The sequence below is a fragment of the Pediculus humanus genome, genomic scaffold (assembly GCF_000006295.1).
Source record: "Pediculus humanus corporis 1103172107910 genomic scaffold, whole genome shotgun sequence".
Lineage (NCBI taxonomy): Eukaryota > Metazoa > Arthropoda > Insecta > Psocodea > Pediculidae > Pediculus > Pediculus humanus.
The window spans coordinates 295,246-319,434 of NW_002987483.1; the positions used below are offsets into that span (position 1 = coordinate 295,246).

A 24,189-nucleotide genomic window follows, 5' to 3' on the forward strand; every position below is an offset into this window, starting at 1 on the left:
GGATGTACCGGAACCGGAACACCTTATTCGAGCATTAATAATAAAAAAAAAAAAAAAAAAAAAAGTTTACTTACAAAAAAAATGGAAAAACATTTTCACAATCAATCCCAATCCTTTTTTCCGACAACAACAACAACAACCAGACAGACTCCAATGAGGAATGTTAAACTTTTCATCCACTCTGACACGTAGACAGAGACAACATTTTCTTTTTCTTCCGGAAAATTTTTTTTCCTTTTCCTCGAAAAATTATTCACGCCGTGAATTTCATTTCACACAAGCTAAAAAGAAACAAAAAATTAAAAAAAAGTAAAAAAAAGTGAAAAAAACATTTTTTTTTTTTTAAATTTAAAAAAATGACAAATGACCCCACAAGCAAATAATGACCCAGGATAAAAAATAAAATAAATAAAATCGACTGGAAAATTCCATAAAGAGAAAAAAAAAAAATTTCCTAAAACTGGACAACAAACTTGAACAAAATAACAATGTCCAGATAGATCTCTCCAAACTGTCCAGTGCGAATCTTTCTCTATCTTTTTCACGCACGCACGCATTCTCTCTCTCTCTCTCTCCTTTTACCCTTTGCACATCACAATCATTTTTATTTTGAAGCCTTTTCCCCTCCCATCCCCTCTCCCACCCCGTGAAACCCTTAGCAAAATAGACAAAATGTATAAAAAAAAAAAAAAAAAAAAAAATTTACAACTTTGAGGAGGAAATCGAGGGAGTAATGAAGACAAATTATTTACCTTTGAGGAATCAAATTTTTTTTTAGATATCTCAGTTTCAGTGCATCCTCAACGGTCAATCACAGCCGGAATCTCCTTCGAATAAGCCGATAACAAGCCGACATTTTTTTTTTTTCTCTCTCTCTCTCTTTCTCTCTCCCCCATCATCAGCTCCATCGCCTTCCTAGACTCATCAGCTATATATAGACTTGATGAACGCAAACTTTTTTTTTTTTTTTTTTTTTTTTTTTTTTACACCAGCATTTGGTGACAACTTCCTCCGTTGTAACTGACTCAAAAATTGAAGACACAAAAATAATAATACTGAAGGAAAGTCCCCCTACATTTTAGCATGATAATAATAATAATCATGATGATTATGATAACAAAAAAAAAAAAAACAAACAAAAAACTTTCCAGGACGTTCCAGGGAAAAGTTTTTTTTTCACACTCACAATACCTTTTATTATTATTATTATTATTTTTTAAACACAATCGACAAACCGAAAATTATGTAAACCGGTTATTAACTGATTGATTGATTGATTGACTGCATTTTTTTTTTTTTTTTTTAACAAAACAAACGAAATTTAATCTAATAGGTCCAGCTGAATAAATCGATACAATTTTTTTTCTTCTTTTTTTTCAGGTTCTCTTCGTTTAACCTTTGCCCTCGACACTAATAGACGAACAAAATTTTTTTGCATTTTTATTCATAAAAATTACAATAATAATACAAAACAAACAATCAATCATTTATTCTCTCGTCCAAAAAAAAAAAAAAAAAAAAAACAATTAACAATTTTATCATCCCGTTAACCATTCTTACCAACTTAAATAAACTTACCCCAAGGTTTTTCTTTTTCTTTTAATTTAAAAAAAAAAAAAAAAAAACCACCCTTCTCATCGTCGACAATTCCTCTTCGTCCCCTTGTTTTCAAAGAACACTCGTTACCTTGGTTGGTGCCAAAACATTACCTCTTTCTCTCTCTCTCTTTCCCTCTTTCCGATGCCAATTGATCAATCCGGTATATCATTATTATTACCACCAGCATCGTTACCAGTATCATCATCATCATCATCATCACCACCACCGTTACCACTGTACACTTCACAAAATTTCATTGAAACCAATAAAAAACAAAAACCTTAAAAACAAAACAAATTCCAAATCGAAAATATTATTATTTTTAATGACGCGAATTTTCTTTTCTTTTCTTTTCAGGTTCGAATTCATTCATTTTGGTAACAAACAAAAAATTATTATTATTATTATTATTATTATTATGTCGCAACGAATCGACAAACCGAATACAAATTAACGCACTTGATCAAAAAAAAAAAAAAAAAATATTATTATTATCACCACCACCACCACAAAATTATTTTTCCTCCTTTCCTCTTTTCCTTTCTTTTATTTTCTCGGTGACCGTCCGGTGGTTTTTCCTTCAACCGGATTTTCCTTCATCCGTTTTTATTTTTCCGGCTTTGTACAAAAGTCAATCACAATCAAAATTGAAACATTTCTTCATTTTTCCTTCTTTCTGTCGCAAAACATTACCTCCAAAATTAATTTCTTTTTCTTTTTTTTTTTTTTTTTTTTTTCCAGTATCATCACCGCCGCTGACGACGACGACGACGACGACAACGAACAAACAACTTAATAATAATAATAATAATAATAATAAAAAAAGAATTTGTTTTTGTTTTGAATCAATATTTTTTATTCGACAAGGATTTATGTTAGCTACATCATCAATAAGCAGTAACAAATTCAACAATGACAACAACAATGACAACAACAATGACAACTTCCTACTACTCCCCACTTATTTTCTCTTTTCTTTTTTCTTTCTTTCCTTTTCTTAAACTTCTTCCGTGTGAATTAAAAAAAAAAAAATAATAATAATAAAAAAAAGACAAATAAATGACAAAATAATCGACAGACACCTTTCCAATATAGAAATAAAATAAAAAATAAAATAAAATAAAAATTAAAAACAAATCGTGAACCTTCTCGTGAAATTCTTTATCATCGCTGATAACTACTACTATTATTATTATTATTATTATTATTATTATTATTACTATTATCACTACAACTACTACTCTTACCACTACAACTATTATTAAACCCTTCAAAAAAACGTTTGTTTTTGTTACAATTTAAAGAGAGAAAAAAATCGAACAAACAAACACGTTTAAAAATTATAAATTATTCTTCTCTCCTGTCGTCCATATTTAATTAATTAATTAATTAATTAATTAACTAATTTTTCCATCCTTGAAATCGAATTAATAAAAATCGGCCAACTCCAAATAAAAAATAAAAAAAAAATAATTAACGACAATGAAATTCATTAAAATTTATCTTTAATTTTCCAAATTATTAAAAAAAAAAAAAAAAAAAAACTATTCATTGTATATAAAACTACAAAATCCAATTTTTTCTTTCTTTCTCTATTTTATACCGACAAATTAACAAAGTGTCAAATTATAAAATTAAAAATTTTTTACGATCAATAGTAATCGTTTTTCTTTTAAACAAAACGACAAAACCCTTGAACACACAAAAAAATTATTATTATTATTATTATTATTATTTTTTTTTTTTTTTCTTTTTTTTTTTTCTCTCATTTTTCTTCTTTTTTTTTTTATTCTTTTTTCTTTTCTTTTCTTTTTTTTTAAACCCCTACGAACCCCCCCCCCGTTATAAAAAATTTTGTTTCCCCCAAAAGCGACAAACAACCAATAATGACAATCTTATTATTATTATTATTATTATTATTAAATTTTTTACTATCCAGAAAAACCAAAAAAAAAAAAAAACAAACGACGACGACGAAATTTTTTTTTTTTTAGCAGATTAAATTCCTATGTAAAAAAAAAAAAAAAAAAAAAAAAAAAAAAAAAATTACACACACTCATTTAAACTTAAATAATAATAATAATAGTCCTTAAAATAAAAAATTAAATAAAAAAGAACGACAGGCGTTTATAGGAAGCCTCTCTCTCTCTCTCTCCGAATTTCACAAAAAAAAAATTAAAAACTACAATTTGAAATAAATCTGCTTTTCTCATTTTCCCCTTTTTTTTTCCCCTTTTCCCTTTTTTTCCCTCTTCCTCTATTTTCTCCCCTTCTTCACTCTCTTTCCAAAACAAACGAATTGTCGTCAAAAAATGATTTTCCCTTTTTTTTTTTTTAATAATAATTAACCAAACAATACAACCGATGTCATCGTGATCATCATCATCATCACCCCCTTAAATTCTTAATTATTATTATTATTTTTTTTTTGTTTGTTCTAATCAATCAATCATTTTTTTTTTTTTTTTAATTATATAAAAGGAGTTGACCTAATTTTTTTCATCATACCTTTTTTTTTTTTTTTTTGTTTTGTTTTTTTGTTTTGTTTTGTTTTGTTTTTGGGTTCAATTGTTTTGTTTTCATTAAAATAAGCGAACGTCTATGTTTTGACCATCGATACGAGAATTATCCATTAAAGCTATGAATTAATTATGTTAAGAAAATTATTAATTAATTGAAAAGAGTTATTTAAAAAACTCATGACAAATCTCGTTGAGAAATGTAAATAATAATAATAATGATTATTGCTTTTAATAAATATTTGTTTTTGTTTTTTTAAAGGATACAGACAGCACGGTGAGCTTCCCACTCAGATGCAAATCGAATCAAACCCAATTTCCCTCTCATTTCGGCAAATTTTATGTTTCCAACATCGCGAAATTTGTCTTTCAAATTTTGCCACGTAAAATTATGTGGTAACTAAAAATATTGTTTTATGGAATAAGTCAAACGGTAAGTAAAAGTTTTAAAAAATTTTCTTTTTGTAAATAAAAAAAATACTCACGTTGTCTACAATAACTGTATCTGAGGATTTAGGTCCACCGCTAGACATGATGTTATTTCGAGCGGATGCAGCCCCGAAATTAGAATTTGTTCCCAGGGATCTTAAATCTCTTTCCCCGAATCCATCTCTGTTGGGAGCTGGAAAAAAAAAAAAAAAGAGAGAGGGGGAAAAAAAATTAATTGTAACTCTGTAAGAATACGATGACGAAAATAATTAATGATAAATATATTAATTTTTAATATTCTAACCCTGATTACCAAGGCCTGTATTTCCAGCATTAGATCCCAATGAAGAATTTAAGTTATTTTGATTAACCAAATTCCCACCTAATCCAGCTAGATTGCTTAAAGCTAAATCTCTGGCTGTCAAATCATTGGTGGTTCTAGCTAATAAGTCAAGATTTCCAGCTGGACCAAGAAGAGAATTGTTACCTGTATTCAATGCTGCTGCAGCATGTAAAGCAGCAGCTTGTTGTTGAAGACCTATTAAAAATAATTATGAAAAAACAACCTCTAAAAAATTTTAATTTACATTAATAAATCAATTACCGAGTGGTGGTACGGCAGCGGCAGCGGACAATGCAGCAGCAGCAGTTAAATTATTAAAACTGTTGTGACTCTGCAGCGAATTAAGATTATTTCCAACCGATGCTAAACTGGGAAGATTTTTAGCTATGTCTCGTAAAGGAGCTCCATTGGCACCTAATCCCATTCCAATATTGTGAAGACCTTCCGGTAGTCTGGAATTGGTGTCCAAGGGATCAACACGATCCATTCTCACAGTTAGCCTCCTATCGTAAAGTGGTTGATTATGCAACATAGCTATATAATAAGTTCATCAAGGAAAAATCGTAAAACTGTGCTTCAAATTGAAAATGAGATAAAAACTAAAATATTCTTTTTTTTTTTTAGAAATTTCCATTTAAGATGCTTATTTCAATTAAACAATTAAATAAAGGATACAAATAGCTTGTACTGATTCAACTGGATGGTCATATTCTACCACAGCAAATCCCCTAGATTTCCCATCCGAGTCCAAAGACAACTCAACATCTCGAACTTTACCAGCTAATCTAAAAACTTCCCTCAATTTTTTCTCAGTTACTTTGTAATCGAGCTGAATCACAGAGAAGAAAAACTCACGTTATTTATGATTTACAGAATCAAAAACAAGAATTACAGATAAAGAATAACTCACATTAGCAACAAAGACTCTGCAAACCAAAGGAGGTGCAATACCGAGACCTTCAAGAAAGCTAGGTGACAAACCGTATGTTTCACCCCAAGTGTAAGGTTTAGAACTAGGTAAATCTCTACCACCTTCCCATCTATCTTCTCTCTCGCGATCCCTTCCACCTCTCATTGAACCATACCGATCTCTAGCTGTTCCATTGTCCTTTGAATAAAACAAGCTTACATTAACACAATGGCAACCTAACCAAACGATCTTCCATATATAATTACGATGTTTACCTCTTTAACAATTATTTTTCTACCATCAATATCATATCTGTGTAATTTCTCAATGGCTTTTTTTACTGATTCGGGTAATTCAAATTCCACAATACCACAACCTTTTGATTTATCATTTTCGTCGCTAAACAATTCTACAAATGCCACTTCACCAATTTCTTTTCTGAATAAATCTTTCAGATCTTGCCATCGATAATCGTAAGGTAAGTTAGATACGAAAACCCTACAATCACTTCGACTGGATCTTGATCTTATAGGAGAGCGATCTCTATCACCAGGTCTTCTTTCACCCATTCCTCCTCTGCCATCCCGGCGATTTCTATCTCTAGCCCGGTCATTCATGTTTCCTCTAAAGTTAAGTTTCAAAAATGTTTTTTTCGAAAATTTCAATAATATAAAATCAGTAGAGTCTAATATTTACCTTGGAAGTGTATTATCACTTGACATAACACAACAAATACTAATTATTATATGTTTATGGCAAATGACGCTTTTAAAACAAAATGGCTTCCGTTATCTGTAGAATAACCATTTGAAATTGAAACAAATTTAAAACTTTAGAATAAAAATAAAGTTTTTATTTTATTTTAAAAGGATAAAAATAACGTATTTAAAAATTTTACTTTTTAATTTTAATAAAATATAAAATAAAAATTTTCAAAAGTGTAAAAGTGTATTTGTGAAGAATACCTCAATAACTACAGCAGTACAAATAGCAATACTTGGCTACCCAATCACTAACTTTATAATAAATCAAACTTTTTACACATTAAAGAATAAAAGGATACATAAAATTTCAAAAATACTTGAGTAACATTTACTAAACGTTTTATTTTATATATAAATTCATTTAATTAACAATAATTGCCAGTAACAATTAAAAATATCTTAAAATTATCATTTAAAACAATCCACCCATATTACAATAACAAAACCAGATAGTTTTTACAATTCAATAATAATAATAATTTTTTATATGTAATCCTTATAATATATATTCGCCTGATTAAATATAAATTTCCAACGGAAAAAATTTCATTTTTTTTTTTTTTTTTTTATAAAAATACAAACAAAATATTTTATTTAGTAAAAATCATCATTATCAATTATTTTTTTATTATATATATATATATATAATTTATTTATTGTTTTACTTATATAAAATAAATTTAATTAAATTAATGTGAAATTTTAACGGATATGTATATCTCAACCATCATTATTAACATTGACAAAATAAAAAAAAATAAAAAAAAAAAATGAATGAAAAAGAAAGGTAAGTTATGCAACATTGGAATGAAGAGTCATCATTTATCGACCTTTTCCTCCGCACAGTGTTTTAGCTTATTATCAGTAAGGCAACACTGTATGTGTTTTTTTTTTCTTCGTTTTTGATATTAGGTTTTAACTATTTTTTTTTTTTCCCTAATCTCCTCAGGTACCCTACATATATATGTAAACCGATTAAAATTTTTCCCTCTACCCCGTAATTTAATAATAATAATAATTTTTTTTTTTTTTACGTAATTATATCCATTTTTTTTATTAGAATTAATTTTATTTTAAATAAAAAAATTAATGTTTATAATAAATAAGAAATGCTGTCGAATAATAATAATAATAATTGAGTAAAATTTTCACATCCCTTTAAAAAAAAAATTTTTTTTTTTAAATGAAAATTTAAACGGCTTTAATTTTAATTTTTTTTTTATTACGATGAACAATTAAAATTTTTAATAAAAAATAAAATAAATAACAACAAATTGTTAATGTTTAAACAAAAAAAAAAAAAAAATAACAACAAAAAAAGAAAAAGATTGTTTAGTTTATTTGAAAAAAAATGCCACATTAAGCATTTTTTAATAATTTAATTTTTTTTTTTTAAATAAAATCTTTATTATTAGACATCATCATTATTATTAGTATTATTATTATTACGTATAACATTGTGGAAAATGGGGTTTTCCCAAATTTTTTTAAATTGAAACTTATTAAAAAAAAAAAAAAATTGTTAAATTTATAATGGGCGAAATATTTTTTTTTTTTAATTTAAATAATTATTATCATTATTATTCGACGGTATTTATTAAAAATAAACTTTACCCCCCCTCCCAATTATTCCCTCTTCCCACCCCCCCCAAAAAAAAAATCGTACGAAAGAAAGAAAAAAAAAATTAATTAATTAATACGTTAGAGGAAAATTCACACTCGCCCCATCGTCGCGTTTATCTAATAATAATAATAATAATAATAATAATAATAATAAAATAGAAAAAATTATTAATAAATTATGTATTAATAAGGTAACATAAATCATCATAGATATGTGTGTTGAAAAATTTATCGAATTATTTATTATTATTATTATTAAACATATCATTCATAAATTTTTAATTATTATGCAATTTAAAAAATTTTTATTTCTTTATTTATTTATTTTACGTCACTCTTTTATTTATTTATTATTATTAACTATTCTTTCGATGGATTTATTTTATTAACTTTTTTTTTTTTTTTTTACAACAACCGAATATATTTAAAAATAAATAAAAATTAATTATTTTATCCTAACAAGAGTTATTAAAAACGATTAATAATTTTTTGTAAATTACGACGTGTAAAACAATTGTCGTGGAAGGAAATACAAAAATAATAATAATAATAATAATAAGCTGGACTCGTACCAAACGAACGATGTCAATGACCCTAATGCCCTTTTTCATCAGATATAACGTTTACAAACCTATGCCAAAAAAAAAAAAATGTTTTTGTTAGCTTATGCACGAAAGAAACATGAGCATTTTTTTTTTTTTTTTTTTTTTTGAAATATTCCCGGTTTTGTTTTATTTTTAGATCAACATATATATATATATATATATATATATATATATATAACTAACCCCAATAAAATTTTTGACCAGTATATTGGCCAAAAAAAATCATTATTATTATTATTATTATTATTATTATTATTATTATTATTATTAATACGGTGGTAATTAAAAAAAAATCGTTATGATTTTCTTTTTTTGGGGAAAATTTTTTCTGGACAAAAAAAATTATTTTTTTGGGAAAATTATCATTATCACGATGGTTCGTTTTGTATATGAAACGAAAAGGAAATGAAAAGAATGTGGAATTTCCGGTAAATTTAAATTAAAAAAAAAAAAAAAATTCTAGAATGAATGAATGAATGAATGAATTATTCTGTAAGGCAAAAAAAATAAAAAAATTTTCTGTTTTGTTTTTGTGTTTTTATTTGTTTTTTTTTTTTTTTTTTTGAAAATCAAGCGATTGGGGTTAATATTAATATTAATAATAATAATAGTAATAATGATAATAATAATAATAATAATAAACTATAAATATCTATATTTCATTGACGACAAAATATATTTTTAGTTATATGACCAACGCACTTTTCTTTTTTTTTTTTTTTCGTCCCTGTAATTTTTTTTTTTTTTTTTTTTTTCAATTTAATAAAAAATTTATTTATTTATTTATATTGAATATTTAAATAATTTTTGAAAATTATTATTATTATTATTTATGTATTTCATTAGATAATTTTAAACCGTTAAATTTTTACTACAAGTAAAGAAATTATCATTTTCACCAAAAGAAAGTATTATTATTTTCATTTTAAAAAAATATGAGGGGGGAGGGAGAGGGAGAGGGAGAGGGGAATTTAATAACGACGTCATTAAATTTTCTTCCTTGTTTACTATTAAATATTTATATATATAAATATATTTATTTATTGTTATTTTAATATTATGATGGTAAAAATGTTACATGCATAATGGTCAAGTGTACATTAATTTTCTTTTTTTTTTTTTTTTATTAATTATTATTATTATTATCTTTTAGATTAAATTATAATATCGTAGAATGAAATTAATGTGAAAGAAGAAAAAACAATAACAACAACCACCACCACCACCGCCGCCATTATCAGGTAATTTATTTATTCAGCGTAGCATTATAAAGTGAAATGCTAACACACTTGACCAGAGTTGTACATAACACGCCTTTACGACGATGATGATGATGATGATGGTCAAATTAAGAATTTATGAATGAATTTTTTTTTTTTTACATTTAACATATACGTATTGTAAACGTTAGGAAAAATTTTCTAATGGAAAAATTTAAATTTTTGGAAAAGTTTAAAATAATATTTATTTTAATAATCAACCTGAAATTACGATGATGATGATGATGAAGAAAAAAAAAGAAAAAGAAAAAGACGCACACTTGACGACAGCTGTACCAAAAGACCTTGGAAATCGGACTACTAATCTCAATGCATGGGTCGCTATAGTCTGTGTGACGTCAAAATGGGAGGGTTTTAAGCTATTGTTTCGACGTTTAAATAAATTTGATTGGTCGAAAACTTACGTCGGTGGCCATTTGCAATATGACTCACAATCGAAAGAAAAACTGGTTTGGTTTAATTGTACCCGTGTATTGAGATTATCCGACATTTCCCTCGGTTCTCATAGCGGAGGGACATACAAATAGTCTGTTTTAAACTTAATAAAAATAAAAAAAAATAAGTTAAAAAAAAAAACGGTATTGAAAATAATATAATGATTAAAGAAAAGCATAAAAAAAAATAACATCATGTTTTTAATTACGATTCGATATTTTACGCGTAAACAAATTTATTTAATATTGCTTTTCCAGTAATAAGTGTGTTTACTCCAGTTAAGTTATTTTTTTTTTTTTTTTGTTTAATTTCAAAGTTACTGTAGTGCCAAAGACTGGTAAATTTCCTTTGCACAAAACATGGCTGCACTAGGATTTGAACAGGGTAAGTTTTATTATTCATATTATTTATTATAATATGTAAATAAATTGCCGCCGAAACAAGAAAAAAAAAAAAAAAAAAAAATTCTATTTAAAACGATGTCATTAAACAGCTGATTGTATACACTTGATTAATTCATATTTTTAATAAAACAATTTCATGTTTAAATTTTTTTTTTTTTTTTTTTTTACATGGACACCAAACGTACAGACATTTATTTATTGATAACAATATATATTTTTCCGCGGCTTTTGTCGTTTTATTTTTAAACAAATTTTGGTTAGAAATTTTCATGTCTTCGTTTCGATAGAATCTTTTTTCTTAATTAATATGATATATTATTTTTTGGAATTCTCAATTCTTATTATCATTAATATCAAAATGTTGTCATGTTTTATGTTGATTTTTTTTTTTCTTTTTACATTTTAATTAATTTAATTTCTAAGTTTGTTTTATACAATGTACTTCATCCATCAGCAAAGTGTAATCAAATAATAATAATAATATTAGTATTACTTTTTTATGTCACTCATTGATTTTTGTGTTTTGTTTTGATTTACGATTATAAAATTATTATTTTTCAATGTTATTTCTGTCACTCGAATTGTGTAATGGATAATTTTTTGTTAACTTATTTAATAATTAATGAACATTAATGAAGTGTTGTACTGTTTAGAATAAAGTTTAATTACATTCGATAACTTGAATTAGTTATTATTTTCGGTTTAATGCAATTCATATTATCATTTGTCTTCATTCGAATGCAATATCGAACATAAAGTATTGCTTATTTTAAGGCTTAAACTTTTGCTTTACTTTTCTCGTTTTCTTTTTTTTTTTTGGAATTCAATTTAGAATTGTAAAAGCACACAATGCAAGGTTTAATGAAACACATGAACTAATTATTACTTGCAGTATAATTTTATAGGTTGTGGATTAAATAAAATTAATTATCTCGAGTATTATATATTTGTTTACGATTATTATTTTATAATATTCATATTCGTTTGTTTTAATCGTTTCGTTACTACCTTTTGGTAAATTTTTTTTTTTTTTTTTTTTTTGTATGTTACCATTGAATGCTCGAGTATAATGTTTTATATTATAAAAATATCATTAAATTAAAAAAAAAATAATAATAATGATGATTTATTATTCTTAAAATGTACATATATATATTTTTCTTTTCGAACTCTTGCATTTAAAATTTAGAATCGAGACACATTCGATAAAAACTTGTTGTTTCCCAAAAAAAAAAAAAAAAAAAATCTTGCAATGAACGGTAAAAATATGTTTTGTAAATTTTCTTTTAAATTGTACAGTTGAAAAAAAAGAAAATTTCAAAATTTTAAAGTTTGTCTTGTTTTTTTTTTTTTTTTTTTTCAAAAAAAATTTGTATCGAAATGTACTTGATGTAATAATAACTAATTAAGATTTTAATAATTTTCAACGAGTGAAATGAAAAGTTTTTTTTTTATTTTCTTTAACTTTTCAAATTATACAATGTAAATATAATAATTGAATATTATGTATGCATGATGTTAATTTTTATACAGGTAAATTTTTTTTTGTTTTTTTTTTTTTTTAACTTTTTCTGTTTTTGTTTAAAAAACAAACAAACAAAAACAAGTGGGATTTAAGTAACACTTTCTATTGAAGAAAAAAAAAATACTAAAAAATTTATTATTGTATTTGCAAATGTATTATTTTAAATTATGTATCTTTAAGTAAAACTCTCAATTTCTATAAATACTGATGAATAAGGGCAACAGGTGGTCCAGGAAATGATTTCCAGACTCAAAACTTAGTTTAAAAAGTTTTTTTTTTTTTTTTTTCCCCCCCTTTTTTTTCCTTTTTTTTATTTTTTTTTATATTTTTGTTAATATAGGTCTTGAAATAATAATAATAAGTTTAATAATTTTTCATTCAAAGATTTCATTCGATGATATATTTTGATTTATTGCAACTACAAATTTATGTGCAATAGTAAACTTGCAAAAAAAAAAAAATGTTGATGTTTATTTTATTTATTATTATTAAAATAATATTTTTACTTTTGTAAGGTACAAAGGAAAATTGATGAGTACCTCCCCCCTACTCATTGTTTGGGGATGATTGATAATTAAAAACTGATAAAAAAAAAGATTTTGTCTTGGAATTTAATAAATAATTAATTGAGAATTAGAATTAGAATTATTTCAGGGAGTTTTCAACGATGGAAAAAAGAAAATTTGTTTAAATTGTTTTAATATAATAATTATTAATTACATTATTTAAAAAAAAATAAAAATTGTAAGAATTTGAATTTTATGTTTCATTTACTACAATTTTTTAGTTTAACAGCATCCACGTGTGCTGGCACCATTTTTTTTTTTTTTTGTAATTAATAATTATTATAAAATTTGAGAAATGATTGTAAAATGTGTACAATTTGTACCTTGGAAACTTTATATATTTATTTTGTTAATGGTCTACACATAGTTTTACTTGACAAATAATAATAATAATATTGGTAATTATTAATTTAATAATAATAATAAATAAATAAATAAATAAATAAAACAAAATTTAAATTAATAAATAAAGCACTTGTAGTAAAGATAAGATTATGAAAATTGTCACCACTGAAAGGTAGTTTAACTAATGAAAATTTATAGTAATGAAAATTTTTGTTTTTTTTTTTTTCTTCTCTGTCTGATTTTCCTTTTCTCTCTCTCTCTCTCTCTTTCTCTCACTACTTAATTTTTCCAAAAAAAAAAAAATACACGTACAATTTACAATTTATTGTTGTGGATTTTAAAAAAAAAAAAAAATTTACTCTATAATATCTCTAATAATTTTCTAGTCTTTGTTTCTGTGGATTTACATAAAGAAAATTGTATTTATTTTAATTATTATTATTATTATTATTATTATTATTATTATTATTATTATTATTATTATTATTATTATTATTATTATTGATATCACACGTGTACGTATTATTACTATTATTATTATTATTATTTATAAAATTTTAAATTTTTATTAATAAAAAAGAGAAAAAAAAAATTGTATTTATTTATTTATTTCGTTTAAATAATTTTTCAAATATTTTGTATATTGTTTACAATCAAAATATTATTATTATTATTATTATTATTATTATTATTCCGCGTGCAATTTCGTACAAAATATTTTAAGATTATACCAGTTTCGATCAAGTCACCACAGAACTTTGACTATTTCGACTATTAAATTATTTATTCAAGTCTGAACACTTTTAGTTTTTATAATAATAATAATAATACTTAAGTGTATGTATATATATATATACACACGCGCGCGCAAAATAAATTCTTATTATTATTATTATTATTATTATTATTATTTTTGTATAAAAAAAAAAATGATTGATTGTCGCAAAAGGTATTGTTGTTATATTGTATGGATTTATATTATAAATTTCACACGTTGTATATTTTTATACGATAATAATGATGATACTTATTGTATTTAAATTTAACAAATCGTTTAATGAAGTTATCTTAATGATTCCTCCCAATTTGAATTTTATGTAAAAAGAAAAAGAAAAAACTTGAAGCAGACGACTATAATAACCGTTATTTTTTATAACATTGTAAAATGATAATATGACGTGATGATGATGATGATGATGATGATGATGATGATGATATTACAATATTATATTAATAGAAAAAATCAAATTTTACGTGCTAAAAAAAAAAAAAAAAAAAAAAAATTTTATTCCGACGAATAAAAAAAATAAAAAAAAAATGGAGTAAATTTTCTCGAAATTTCCCAAATGATTTTTGTTTCTTTTTATGTTCATAAAAAAAAAAAAAAAAACTTTTGATCGTTTTTTATTTTTTTATTTTTTTTATATTTTATTTTTATTGTAAATAAGAGTATCGAACTGTTAAATCACAATAACACACATAAATGTTTACCGTAATTTATTATTATTATTATTATTATTATTATTATTATTATTATTATTATTATTATTATTATTATTATTATTTTTACTAATATTATTATTATTATTGTAGTATTTTACGTACTTTATGTAATATGGAATTGTTAATTTTAAAATCATGTTTTAAAATGCTTATTCATTTTGTTTAGTAATTAATACGAAAATATTATTATTATGTGTGTTTTGTACGTGTGTGTGTGTGAGTCTGTCTGTCTGTCTGTCGTCGCCTTGTATTTTGAATGTTAAAATCTAAAATTTATTATTATTATTATTATTAATTAATTAATTAATGTATGATACGTAAATATTATGGAAATGTTTTATTATCATGTAATCGACTACTTCATATATATATGTATAGAGAGAGAGAGAGAAAGAAAAGGAGAAAGAAAGAGAGAGAGAGAAAGAAAAGGAGAAAGAAAGAGAGAGAGAGAGAGAAAGAAAGAGAGAGAGAGAGAAAGAAAGGGAGAGAGAAAGAAAGAAAGGGAGAGAGAAAGAGAGAGTGAGAGAGAAAGAAAGAGAGAGTGAGAGAGAAAGAAAGAGAGAGAGAGAGAGAAAGAAAGAGAGAGAGAGAGAGAGAAAGAAAGGGAGAGAGAAAGAGAGAAAGAAAGAGAGAGAGAGAGAAAGAAAGAAAGGGAGAGAGAAATTTGTTGGTTGTTTGGGTTTGATCGATTTGTCTTCTTTTTTTTTTTCTTATGAGGATACATCAAATATTCTTAAGCCGTTAAAAAAAAAAAAAACACAAAAAAAAAACACAAAAAAATAATGATGATGATGATGATGATGACGATTAGGGAAATTTATTTACTTACGAATATATATTTTTATAATATTTATAATATAATTGTGAATATGAATGAATGCATGAAATTTAAATTTAATTTTTCTTTTTCGTAATGCTTTCGTTTTTTTCACGTTTAGGTGGGGGGAGGGGTGGGGGGTAATAAAAGAAGCATGCACCTAATTGCAATAGTTAATTTATTGTTGTTTCAAGGGGTGAATAAAAGAAAATTTATTATTAAAAAGAAATAAATTTAATTTTTGTGTTTAAAATTTTATAAGATTACGATTAAGTTTTTATTATTTTTATTAATTTTTATTTTTATTTTTTTTTTTTTTTTGCCTGGAAAATCTTGTAGAGATTTTCATTTGACGTTGACGTGTGTTGGATGCGTGTGGATAAGTAATCCGCATTACTTACTCACCTTCTTTTTTTTTTATTTTAGAATTTAATAAAATTGTGTATCTGATATTGTATTGGAACGTTTCCCTAAAAGTTTATCTTTAGAAAGTTTAATTTTGAACCTTAAATGTTTTTCTTTTTTTTTTTTTTTAAAGGAAAATTATTTAGAAAAATTATTTTAAATGAAATCGATAGATGATTATTATTATTATTATTATTATTTTAATATGTATTTATTTGAAAATTAAGGCAATTTAATTTATTCATTATTAAATAATTATCCGCGGACAAAATATTTTTATTTAAATATCATATCATCGTGTATAGCATAATGTTTGCGGAACTGAAAAATAATAATAATAATAATGATGATGAAAAATTAGTTATGAGGAAAAACAACACACAAAGGAAAATTTCAATGACGGTTTTTGCGCTAAATCACGCTTTTAAAAAAAAAAAATTTAAATTAAAAACTACCACGACGACGCAAACATTATATTATTTAATAATTTTTATTTTTATTTTAATGATTTTAATATTTAATAAAAAAAAAAAAAAAAAAAAAAAAAAACTTTTCTCCCCCGTATTTTTTTTAACAATCAAATTTAAAAAAAAAAAAAAAAAAAAAAAAAAATGGCAAAAACAAAAAAAAGCAGAAACAAAACATGAACAAAAAAAAAAAATTGAATTTTTTTTTTTTTTAAATTTGTCAATTGTTTTTTCTTTTTTTTTTTTTTTTTTTTTTTTCAAAAGTTGTAGTAAAAAGTTGTTTATTATACAAATAAACGTACTTTTTACTAAATAATTATTTGTATAATTAATTATTATTATTATTATTATTATTATTATTATTATTATGATCATGCAACTTGACGATTTAAAAAAGGTACGTTGCATTTTTAATTTCGATTTTTTTCAATTGTTAATAAAGAAAAAAAATTTTTTTTTTTGGGAGGGAGAGGGGGGGAAATTATTTATTTTCGGGTATTTTTATGTTTGTTGTAGTTGTACTATTCGATATCTCGTAAAATATCGATCAAACAATTCTCGTTGTCAAGGTGATGATGATGATGATGATGATGACATCTTAACTTTAAATTTTTCTTTTTTTTTTTTTTTTTTTTTTTCTCTTCTTTTCTTCTCGGGTTATTTACTTGCTAATTGTTTGGCGTCGTATGGTAAAAGGAAACGGAAAAAGGAAAAAAGGACAAGAGCAATTATTAGCGGATATCGTTGAAGGCGGAACGGAAACCGTAAAAAATTTCGAAACAAGATTAAGATTAATAAGAAACTCCACCGAGTCGAACCGAAAGAGAAAGAAAAAAGAAAGAAAAAAAAAAGAAAGAGAAAAGATGGGAGTCGTCAGATTTACGTCAGGAAAACCTGGGAAAAACGGGATGAAATGACTCATTTCTTAAGTGGATGGTGACTGGCTACTGGCTGGTTGGTGTGAGGAGGAATAAAATGATGAAAACATTTACTCCGTGTGAAAAAATAATGGATTTATTTTTTCCCAAAGAAAATTGTACATATATATTATTATTATCATTTTTTTTCGCGCCTTAAATTTTTTAAAATTTTCCCGATTCGTACGAAGAAAATAATGTAGACTTTTTAATGTAGTGTTAAAAAATATAATTAAACGTAATCGTGATGGTCATTCCGCGTGTTTTTTTTTTTTTTTTTAGGTACGACCCCTGCTTTCGACAGTTCATCGACGACGAAAATCAAAGAAGAACAACCCGATGAGGCGGAAATAAGGGAATTAGCAGCGAAAATGTTCGAAGCCAACAAGGCGAAAATGCTTGCCGCCAATCAATCCGCTGCCGTACAGAACACGAACGCGAACGCGAACGCGAATCGCGTAACGTTGCAGGGTCAAATATTTGCCAATAATCAAAATTCAATTTTGAATATTGTCAATAAGATAAATTTAAATTCGAAATTGGGGGATAAAAAAGGAGTTGCGAACATTCCCGAGAATAAAAAGGTGATAGACGAGGAGAGTCAGCGGGGACGATTCGGTTGGGTGACGTTGGGAAAAGCTTTCATACCCTACATCATACGACAGGGCGAACAGTACACGGCCGTTCGCATGGTCGAAAGTAAATTGCTTAATAAATATTTAAGTTACTTACACCCGGACATATATAATTGCACATGTATACGTAGCTACTACATAACGGATGCGGAAGCTCGAGTTTTGAACGAAATAAACGTTCGGCATTGCGACGCGCAATTCGGTCGGGATCACTTTACAAACAAGGATTTGGTGGTGCGGTTGCAAGACGCAGCGGAATTTTACAATTTTCTGGACGTTTGCTACAACAAATTGGTACTCAGTTCGAACAATCCGAGAGACAAATGCGGGTTCATAAGGATAAACGGTGAAAGTGTCGTGCCCTATACCATACGAAACAGTAACAAGTACGTTCCGTTGTTTTATTTCGAGGGTGAAACGGACAGTTTGAAATTGAAAGCGGAAAAACTCGAGGGTTGGGATTTGGCTTATTTGAAATTCTGTTGCAAAGTTCAGGGTATAAAAAACGAACTTTTCTCAAGCGATACGTGCAGTGTGATAAGTTTAAACGACATAAAAAGTTATTTTCCCGCGGGCACGTCGTTCGAAGACTACTGGCCGAGCAAAGTCATCGACAGTCAACTCCTCATAACGTCGAAAAATCAAAATCCGTATCCGAGTTGGACCAAACAACCCGCGGGAACTTTGCCACCCTCCGTGACCAAACCCGTTGCTCCCATTCAAAGAAGCGTTCCCGTGACGCACACTCCGCCGATGGCGGGAACTCCGGGACCTCACGGAAACCTTCCCGCGGCCGTCATAAACGGATGGGCGGCTGCCAATATCATTAGCGGACAACAGTATCAAGCCATGGTATCGCAGCAGAATAACATCGTTCGCATGGCCCAAGCTCAGTCGCTTCAAAACAACGTGAGTTTCCGATGTTGTCGATTGTTTTCTTCTTACCCGACCGATTTTTGTTTTTTTTTTTTTTTAACGGGGGACGGGGAGGTGGGGGAGGATTTATGAGAAGGAGGAAGAAGGAGGAATGGTATTTAATGTATTATTTTGTTGAATTATTCTTTGCGCGTAAAAAATTATTGAACGGATTCAAGTTTTTAATTTTTCTGTTTTTTTTTTTTTTCGAAATTTGCTGCCACGGTGAGGCCGAAATTCCATAGTACGTCCACCGTCCATTTTTTTTTTTTTCTCTTTTCTTTGTTCTTCTTCGTCTTTAATAATAAACGTATCTGTTTGTTGTTTACCAGACAGACAGAATCACGCTAAACTAGTTGGGGCCTTGAAAAAAAAAAAAAAAAAAAAAAAAAATTTTAGTCATGACAAATCGTAATTTTTTTTTCCCCCCCTCTCTCCCTCTTTTCAAAAACAAGTCATTCCTTGAAAGCAAAACCAATTTTTTTTTTTCTTTTCTCTTTCTTCTTCTTGTTTTTTTTTTACGCCATTAAATAATTGAATAGACATGTTGAAATTGGGTACAAAAAAAAAAAAAAAAAATGTTTTCCATTTTGCAAAATTTTACCCTACGTTGGGCCGACACGAAATTTTTGTTTTTTTGTGTGAGGGGGGAGAGGGAGGGGAGGGGTAAATAATGAGCGGGAAATTACATTTGGATTCGTTGATTATTATATATATAAAATTCAAATTTCGTATTTTTTCCAAATGATTGCTACGACCACGTTCAACAACATCAGACCAAGGCCCGGACCGGCTGTGAATTCGGCAGCATACTATTATCCTCAGGTGGGTGCGCCATTGTTTTTGTTAAATTACACAAATTATTTTTAGTTGTTGGACTTGTTATTATTATTATTATTATTATTGTTTAATTGTGTAATTTAACGATTCGACAAAACACTTTTCATTTGACCCCCTTATATTACTAAACCACCCTATGTTTGTTTTTGTAAGAAGATGAAAGGAAAAGGAAAAGTTTTCATTTTTTCATTTTTGCAGCTTTTAATTGATTCCCCTCCCCTCCCCTTCTCCCTCATCTGGAAGTTTTTAATTTTTCCGATTCGTTGAGAGTTAATTATTATTATTATTATTTTTTATTGTGTGCCCGCGTTTTGTTTGTTTGTATCGCTTATTTTTTTTTATTATAGTTATTAAAAAAATTTTTTTTTTACACATGAGTATTTCTCCTCTCTCTCTCTCTCTCTCTCTCTCTCTCTCTGTTCTTGTGCATTCATGTTTGTAAATTTCATTTCTTTTTTTTTTTTTTTATTTGTTAATATTTGTCAATGTTGTAGTTGTTGTAGTGTTGTATGAATGTAATGTAAAAAAAATGTCAGTTATAAACGAGAATAATAAAATTATTTTCTGATAAATATATATAAATTTTTTTTTCTTTTTTTTTTTTTCCCCCACCCCACCCCACCCCCAATCGTTGGAAAATCATCCGACATTTTGAAAATGATTAAAAAGAAAAAAAGAAAGAAAAGAAAAATCTGATTAATTGTTTTTCGTGTTTGAATGTTTCCTCCCATTTTATAGTTGGACACGGATCCAAATTTCCATCTCCGTACCCCGCACACACACACACACACACATACAAACTTTTTTTTTTTTTTTTTAAAGAAAAAATTTTTTATCACATTTTTTTTTTAATTTCAGGTTCCCCAAATGGGAATGGTTCAACAACCGCCACCTCCTCTAGTCAGAGCTACTCTTGCCCAAAATATACCGATAGGGTAAAAATTAAATAAATTAATTTAAAAATTTATATTTATATATGTAATGATAATGATAATTATTAACAAATTTAATATTAATTAATGATGATGATAACGCAAAGTGTGCGAAAGGTTTTGAATTTTTTTTGTTGAAAAAGGTTTCCCAAAGTTTAATTTTCCAAAAAAAAAAAAAAAAAAAAATTAATTTTGAGGTCTTGTTTGCTGTAGAGAAATTTTTTTTCTAGAACCGAAAAGAAAAATAAAGAAAGAAAGAGAAAGAAAAATAAAGAAAGGGAAAGAAAGATAGAAAAATTTTTTTTTTTTTTTTTTTTATAGGCTTTCACTACCGGAGTCAATGCACTTTTAAACTTCAATTATTTGCGCCATTACTACTACCTCTTACTTACAATGCTATCCTATCGTGTTTGTTTGCTTTTTGCAAAAAGGATCGTGGACGAGAGTGGGGGGGAAGGGGGAGGGTAATTTTCCTGTCGATTAATAAACTAACGCATTTTGAATTTTCAAACACGCGTTTTTCACGTGGGGAGTCAAAGGGAGAGAGAGAGAGAGAGAGAGAGAGAGAGAGAGAAAAAAAATTTTTTTTTTTGCATGATGTCATTTAAGAAAAGATTTAAAAAAAAGGAAAAAAAATTATTTATTTGTGTGTTTTATTATTATTATTATTATTATGCATTGAGTATTTTTTTTTATTAGTTTTTTTTTGTTTTGCTTTTAAACGCGCAAAATGATGATGAATTGGTAATAGGTTTGATAGGATTTTATATATATTGGAAACCTTTTTCAACGAGCAACCTTTAAAAAAAAGGTTTTATTATTATTATTATTATTATTATTATTATTATTATGTATTTATTTCCAGAACGCCGACGTACACCAATACTACTAGTGTTCCTGGAACTCTTCACGTTTTACAGTCGGATAGGTCAAATCGCATAGCATATGCGGCCAGCCTATTGAGAAACACGCAATCCACGAGAAGTAGTTCAAATCAACAAAAGTGAGTAAAGAAAGAAGGAAAAAAAAGTAAAAAACAATATGGAGGTCACTGTCGGATTTATTTTTTTTTTTTTTTTTTTTTTTACGCAGGAGTAACAATTCCGTTCAAATGCAAACGTACGGGAGCAACGCGAAACCTCCGCCGCCGTTGATACCCGTAAACGGTACGAGCAGGTACGGATCGTTCTCGAGTCCGGACGTTATAGATTTATCGGCGAATCAAACGAGTCAAAGACGAAGTCAAATGTCTCAACCGCAAAACGGTAGAAGTGTTCCTTCAAAAGAAAGTTCCGGAAGCAAAAAACTTATACAAATAATCGAAATTCCACCACTGGGAAGTCAGGCACCCTATCAGGTGAGTGTCAGGCACCCTGGAGGTCGTACGGAAACACGCCGCGGAAACGTGGAACTTGATGTTTGTGTCTTTTTTTTTCCCGCGCAGGTAAAAAAAGTATTAGTCGATAACAAAATGGTTCCTTGCATAAACGCCAAACCATATATATACTCTGACCTCCTCATGACGCTTCCTGATCTCGTCAAGCATTTTTTTCCAAATACTCCGGTCGGAGGCGTGCAGAAAATTTTGCAGGAAGTTTTACTTGTAAATTTGTATAAAGGAAACAGGTGGGTGTGGGTGTGTGGGAGAGAGACGTAAAGAGACAGAGAGAGAGAGAACTTTAATTTTATTGTTAATTTCAGATCGCAAATGGAAACTCTTCGACTGGCGGGAAAATGCGTGTCCGAGACGGAAAATCTTCCTTTGATTCAAGTCCGAGACGTGATGAAATACATGCCGCAAATGAAATACGTTTTGGAACATAATAAAAACGATCCGGTTGCAAAAAGGCAAAGGACGAGCTAGGATTATTGTAATACCTGGGAAGAACCCTGGGACCCGTGGGAACAAAATGTGTGTCATATGACAAATTTTTAACCACGGGATAAATAATTTTTGTTTTTCTACATCTCTCTCTCTCTCTCTCTCTTTCTCTCTCATTTCTCTTTCTCTTTATTTCCGTCTGTCTTTCTTTCTTTCTTTCATTCTTTTCTTTCTTCAGTTAAAACAAAAAGAAAAAAAAAGGACGCAGAATATAAAGAAAAAAAAAAAAAAAAAAAACAGTGAAAGATTTAAAATGAATTTCAATACTTAATATAAAAAATAAAATTTATTTAAATAAAAAATAAATAAATAAAAATAATGTTTAATAAAAAAAAAATGCTTAAAAATCGACCACCGACCGGTGAAAAATTTGCTAAACGTAAAAAAAAGTGTGTGTGTGCGTGTGTGAATAAATAAGAAATTTGTTTATTTTTTTGGTTTTGATGATGGAAGGTTTTAAGGTTGCAGTCGTGATGATGTCGACGAAAATAACAAATGGATTATTATTATTATTTGTTTGGAGTCTGGAATCGGTTTTAAGATGACCATCATAGATCTGGAAGGGAGAAAAAAAAATCACATGGTAGAAACGAAGGTACAACCGTTTGGAAAACGAACCTGGATAACGAAAACGAGGATCCTGTTGATGAAATACACAAAAATAATAATAATAATGATCATTCTCCATGTTTTTATTATTATTATTCATCATATTAGAAGAAAATAATTTTTTTTTTTTTTTTTTGAAAGCTTACATATGATTTTGTTTCGGAAAATTTAGCAGCGTTCGGGTAAAAGGGGAGATGGGAGATGGGGGGATGAGGGACCGTTGGAAAAAAGTTAAAATGAATAAAAAGGGGGGGGGGATTACATAGGTGAATTAATTACATAAATTTTTTTGAAATTTATAAGGGAAAAAAAACGGCAAATAACGTTTCAATTTAATTTCTTTTATATTTATTATTATTATTATTATTATTATTATTATTGTTTAAATGAATCAGAAAAAAATTTTTTTTTTAAATTTATTTTAAAACGAACGGTAAGAAAAGGAAAAAAAATGTTAATTAACATTATTAAAGGTTAATAATAATTGAACACGGATTGAATTTTTTTTTTTATTACGACGTCCATTTAAATTTTAATTTCGAATTCTCCCGTTCGTCTCGTTGTAGTAGTAATAATAATAATAATAACGAATTATTTGGTCCCTCAATTAAATTTCAAATATAATTAATAAAAAAAAAAATTATTCTTTCGATTATATAATTCATTTTTTTGTAATAATTTAATTATTATTTTTTATTTTGATTACTATTAATAACGGTAATAATAATAATAATAATAATTTATATCGAAAGAATATTTAAATACAAACAGTATTGTCACAACCACGTGTGTATATACATGCATAAAATAATTATACACAATTAAAATTATTTATTTGGAGAAAAAAAAAAACAAATTTTTATAATAAGAAACATAAAATTATTACAAATTTATAACTTTTTTTTTTTTTTTTTAATTTC

At 26.8% G+C, this 24,189-nt stretch overlaps 2 protein-coding genes across 2 annotated transcripts; one reads left to right on the forward strand and one right to left on the reverse strand.

Annotated features, from left to right (window-relative positions):
• Positions 1 to 4,181: 4,181 nt before the first annotated feature.
• Positions 4,182 to 6,417, reverse strand: Phum_PHUM399470 (Nuclear and cytoplasmic polyadenylated RNA-binding protein PUB1, putative; the record flags this gene model as incomplete). Its single annotated transcript, XM_002428694.1, has 8 exons — positions 4,182 to 4,237; positions 4,386 to 4,518; positions 4,604 to 4,740; positions 4,852 to 5,085; positions 5,152 to 5,424; positions 5,566 to 5,719; positions 5,801 to 5,998; positions 6,076 to 6,417. The coding sequence occupies 8 exons, from the start codon at positions 6,415 to 6,417 to the stop codon at positions 4,182 to 4,184; spliced, it is 1,527 nt and encodes a 508-aa protein (XP_002428739.1).
• An 11,410-nt stretch (positions 6,418 to 17,827) lies between these two features.
• Phum_PHUM399480 (uncharacterized protein) lies at positions 17,828 to 22,642 on the forward strand (the record flags this gene model as incomplete). The annotated part of the gene is made up of 7 exons (XM_002428695.1): positions 17,828 to 19,081; positions 20,705 to 20,781; positions 21,644 to 21,781; positions 21,871 to 21,954; positions 22,048 to 22,135; positions 22,223 to 22,404; positions 22,480 to 22,642. 7 exons carry the CDS (start codon positions 17,828 to 17,830, stop codon positions 22,640 to 22,642), a joined length of 1,986 nt encoding a protein of 661 aa, XP_002428740.1.
• Positions 22,643 to 24,189: the final 1,547 nt, after the last annotated feature.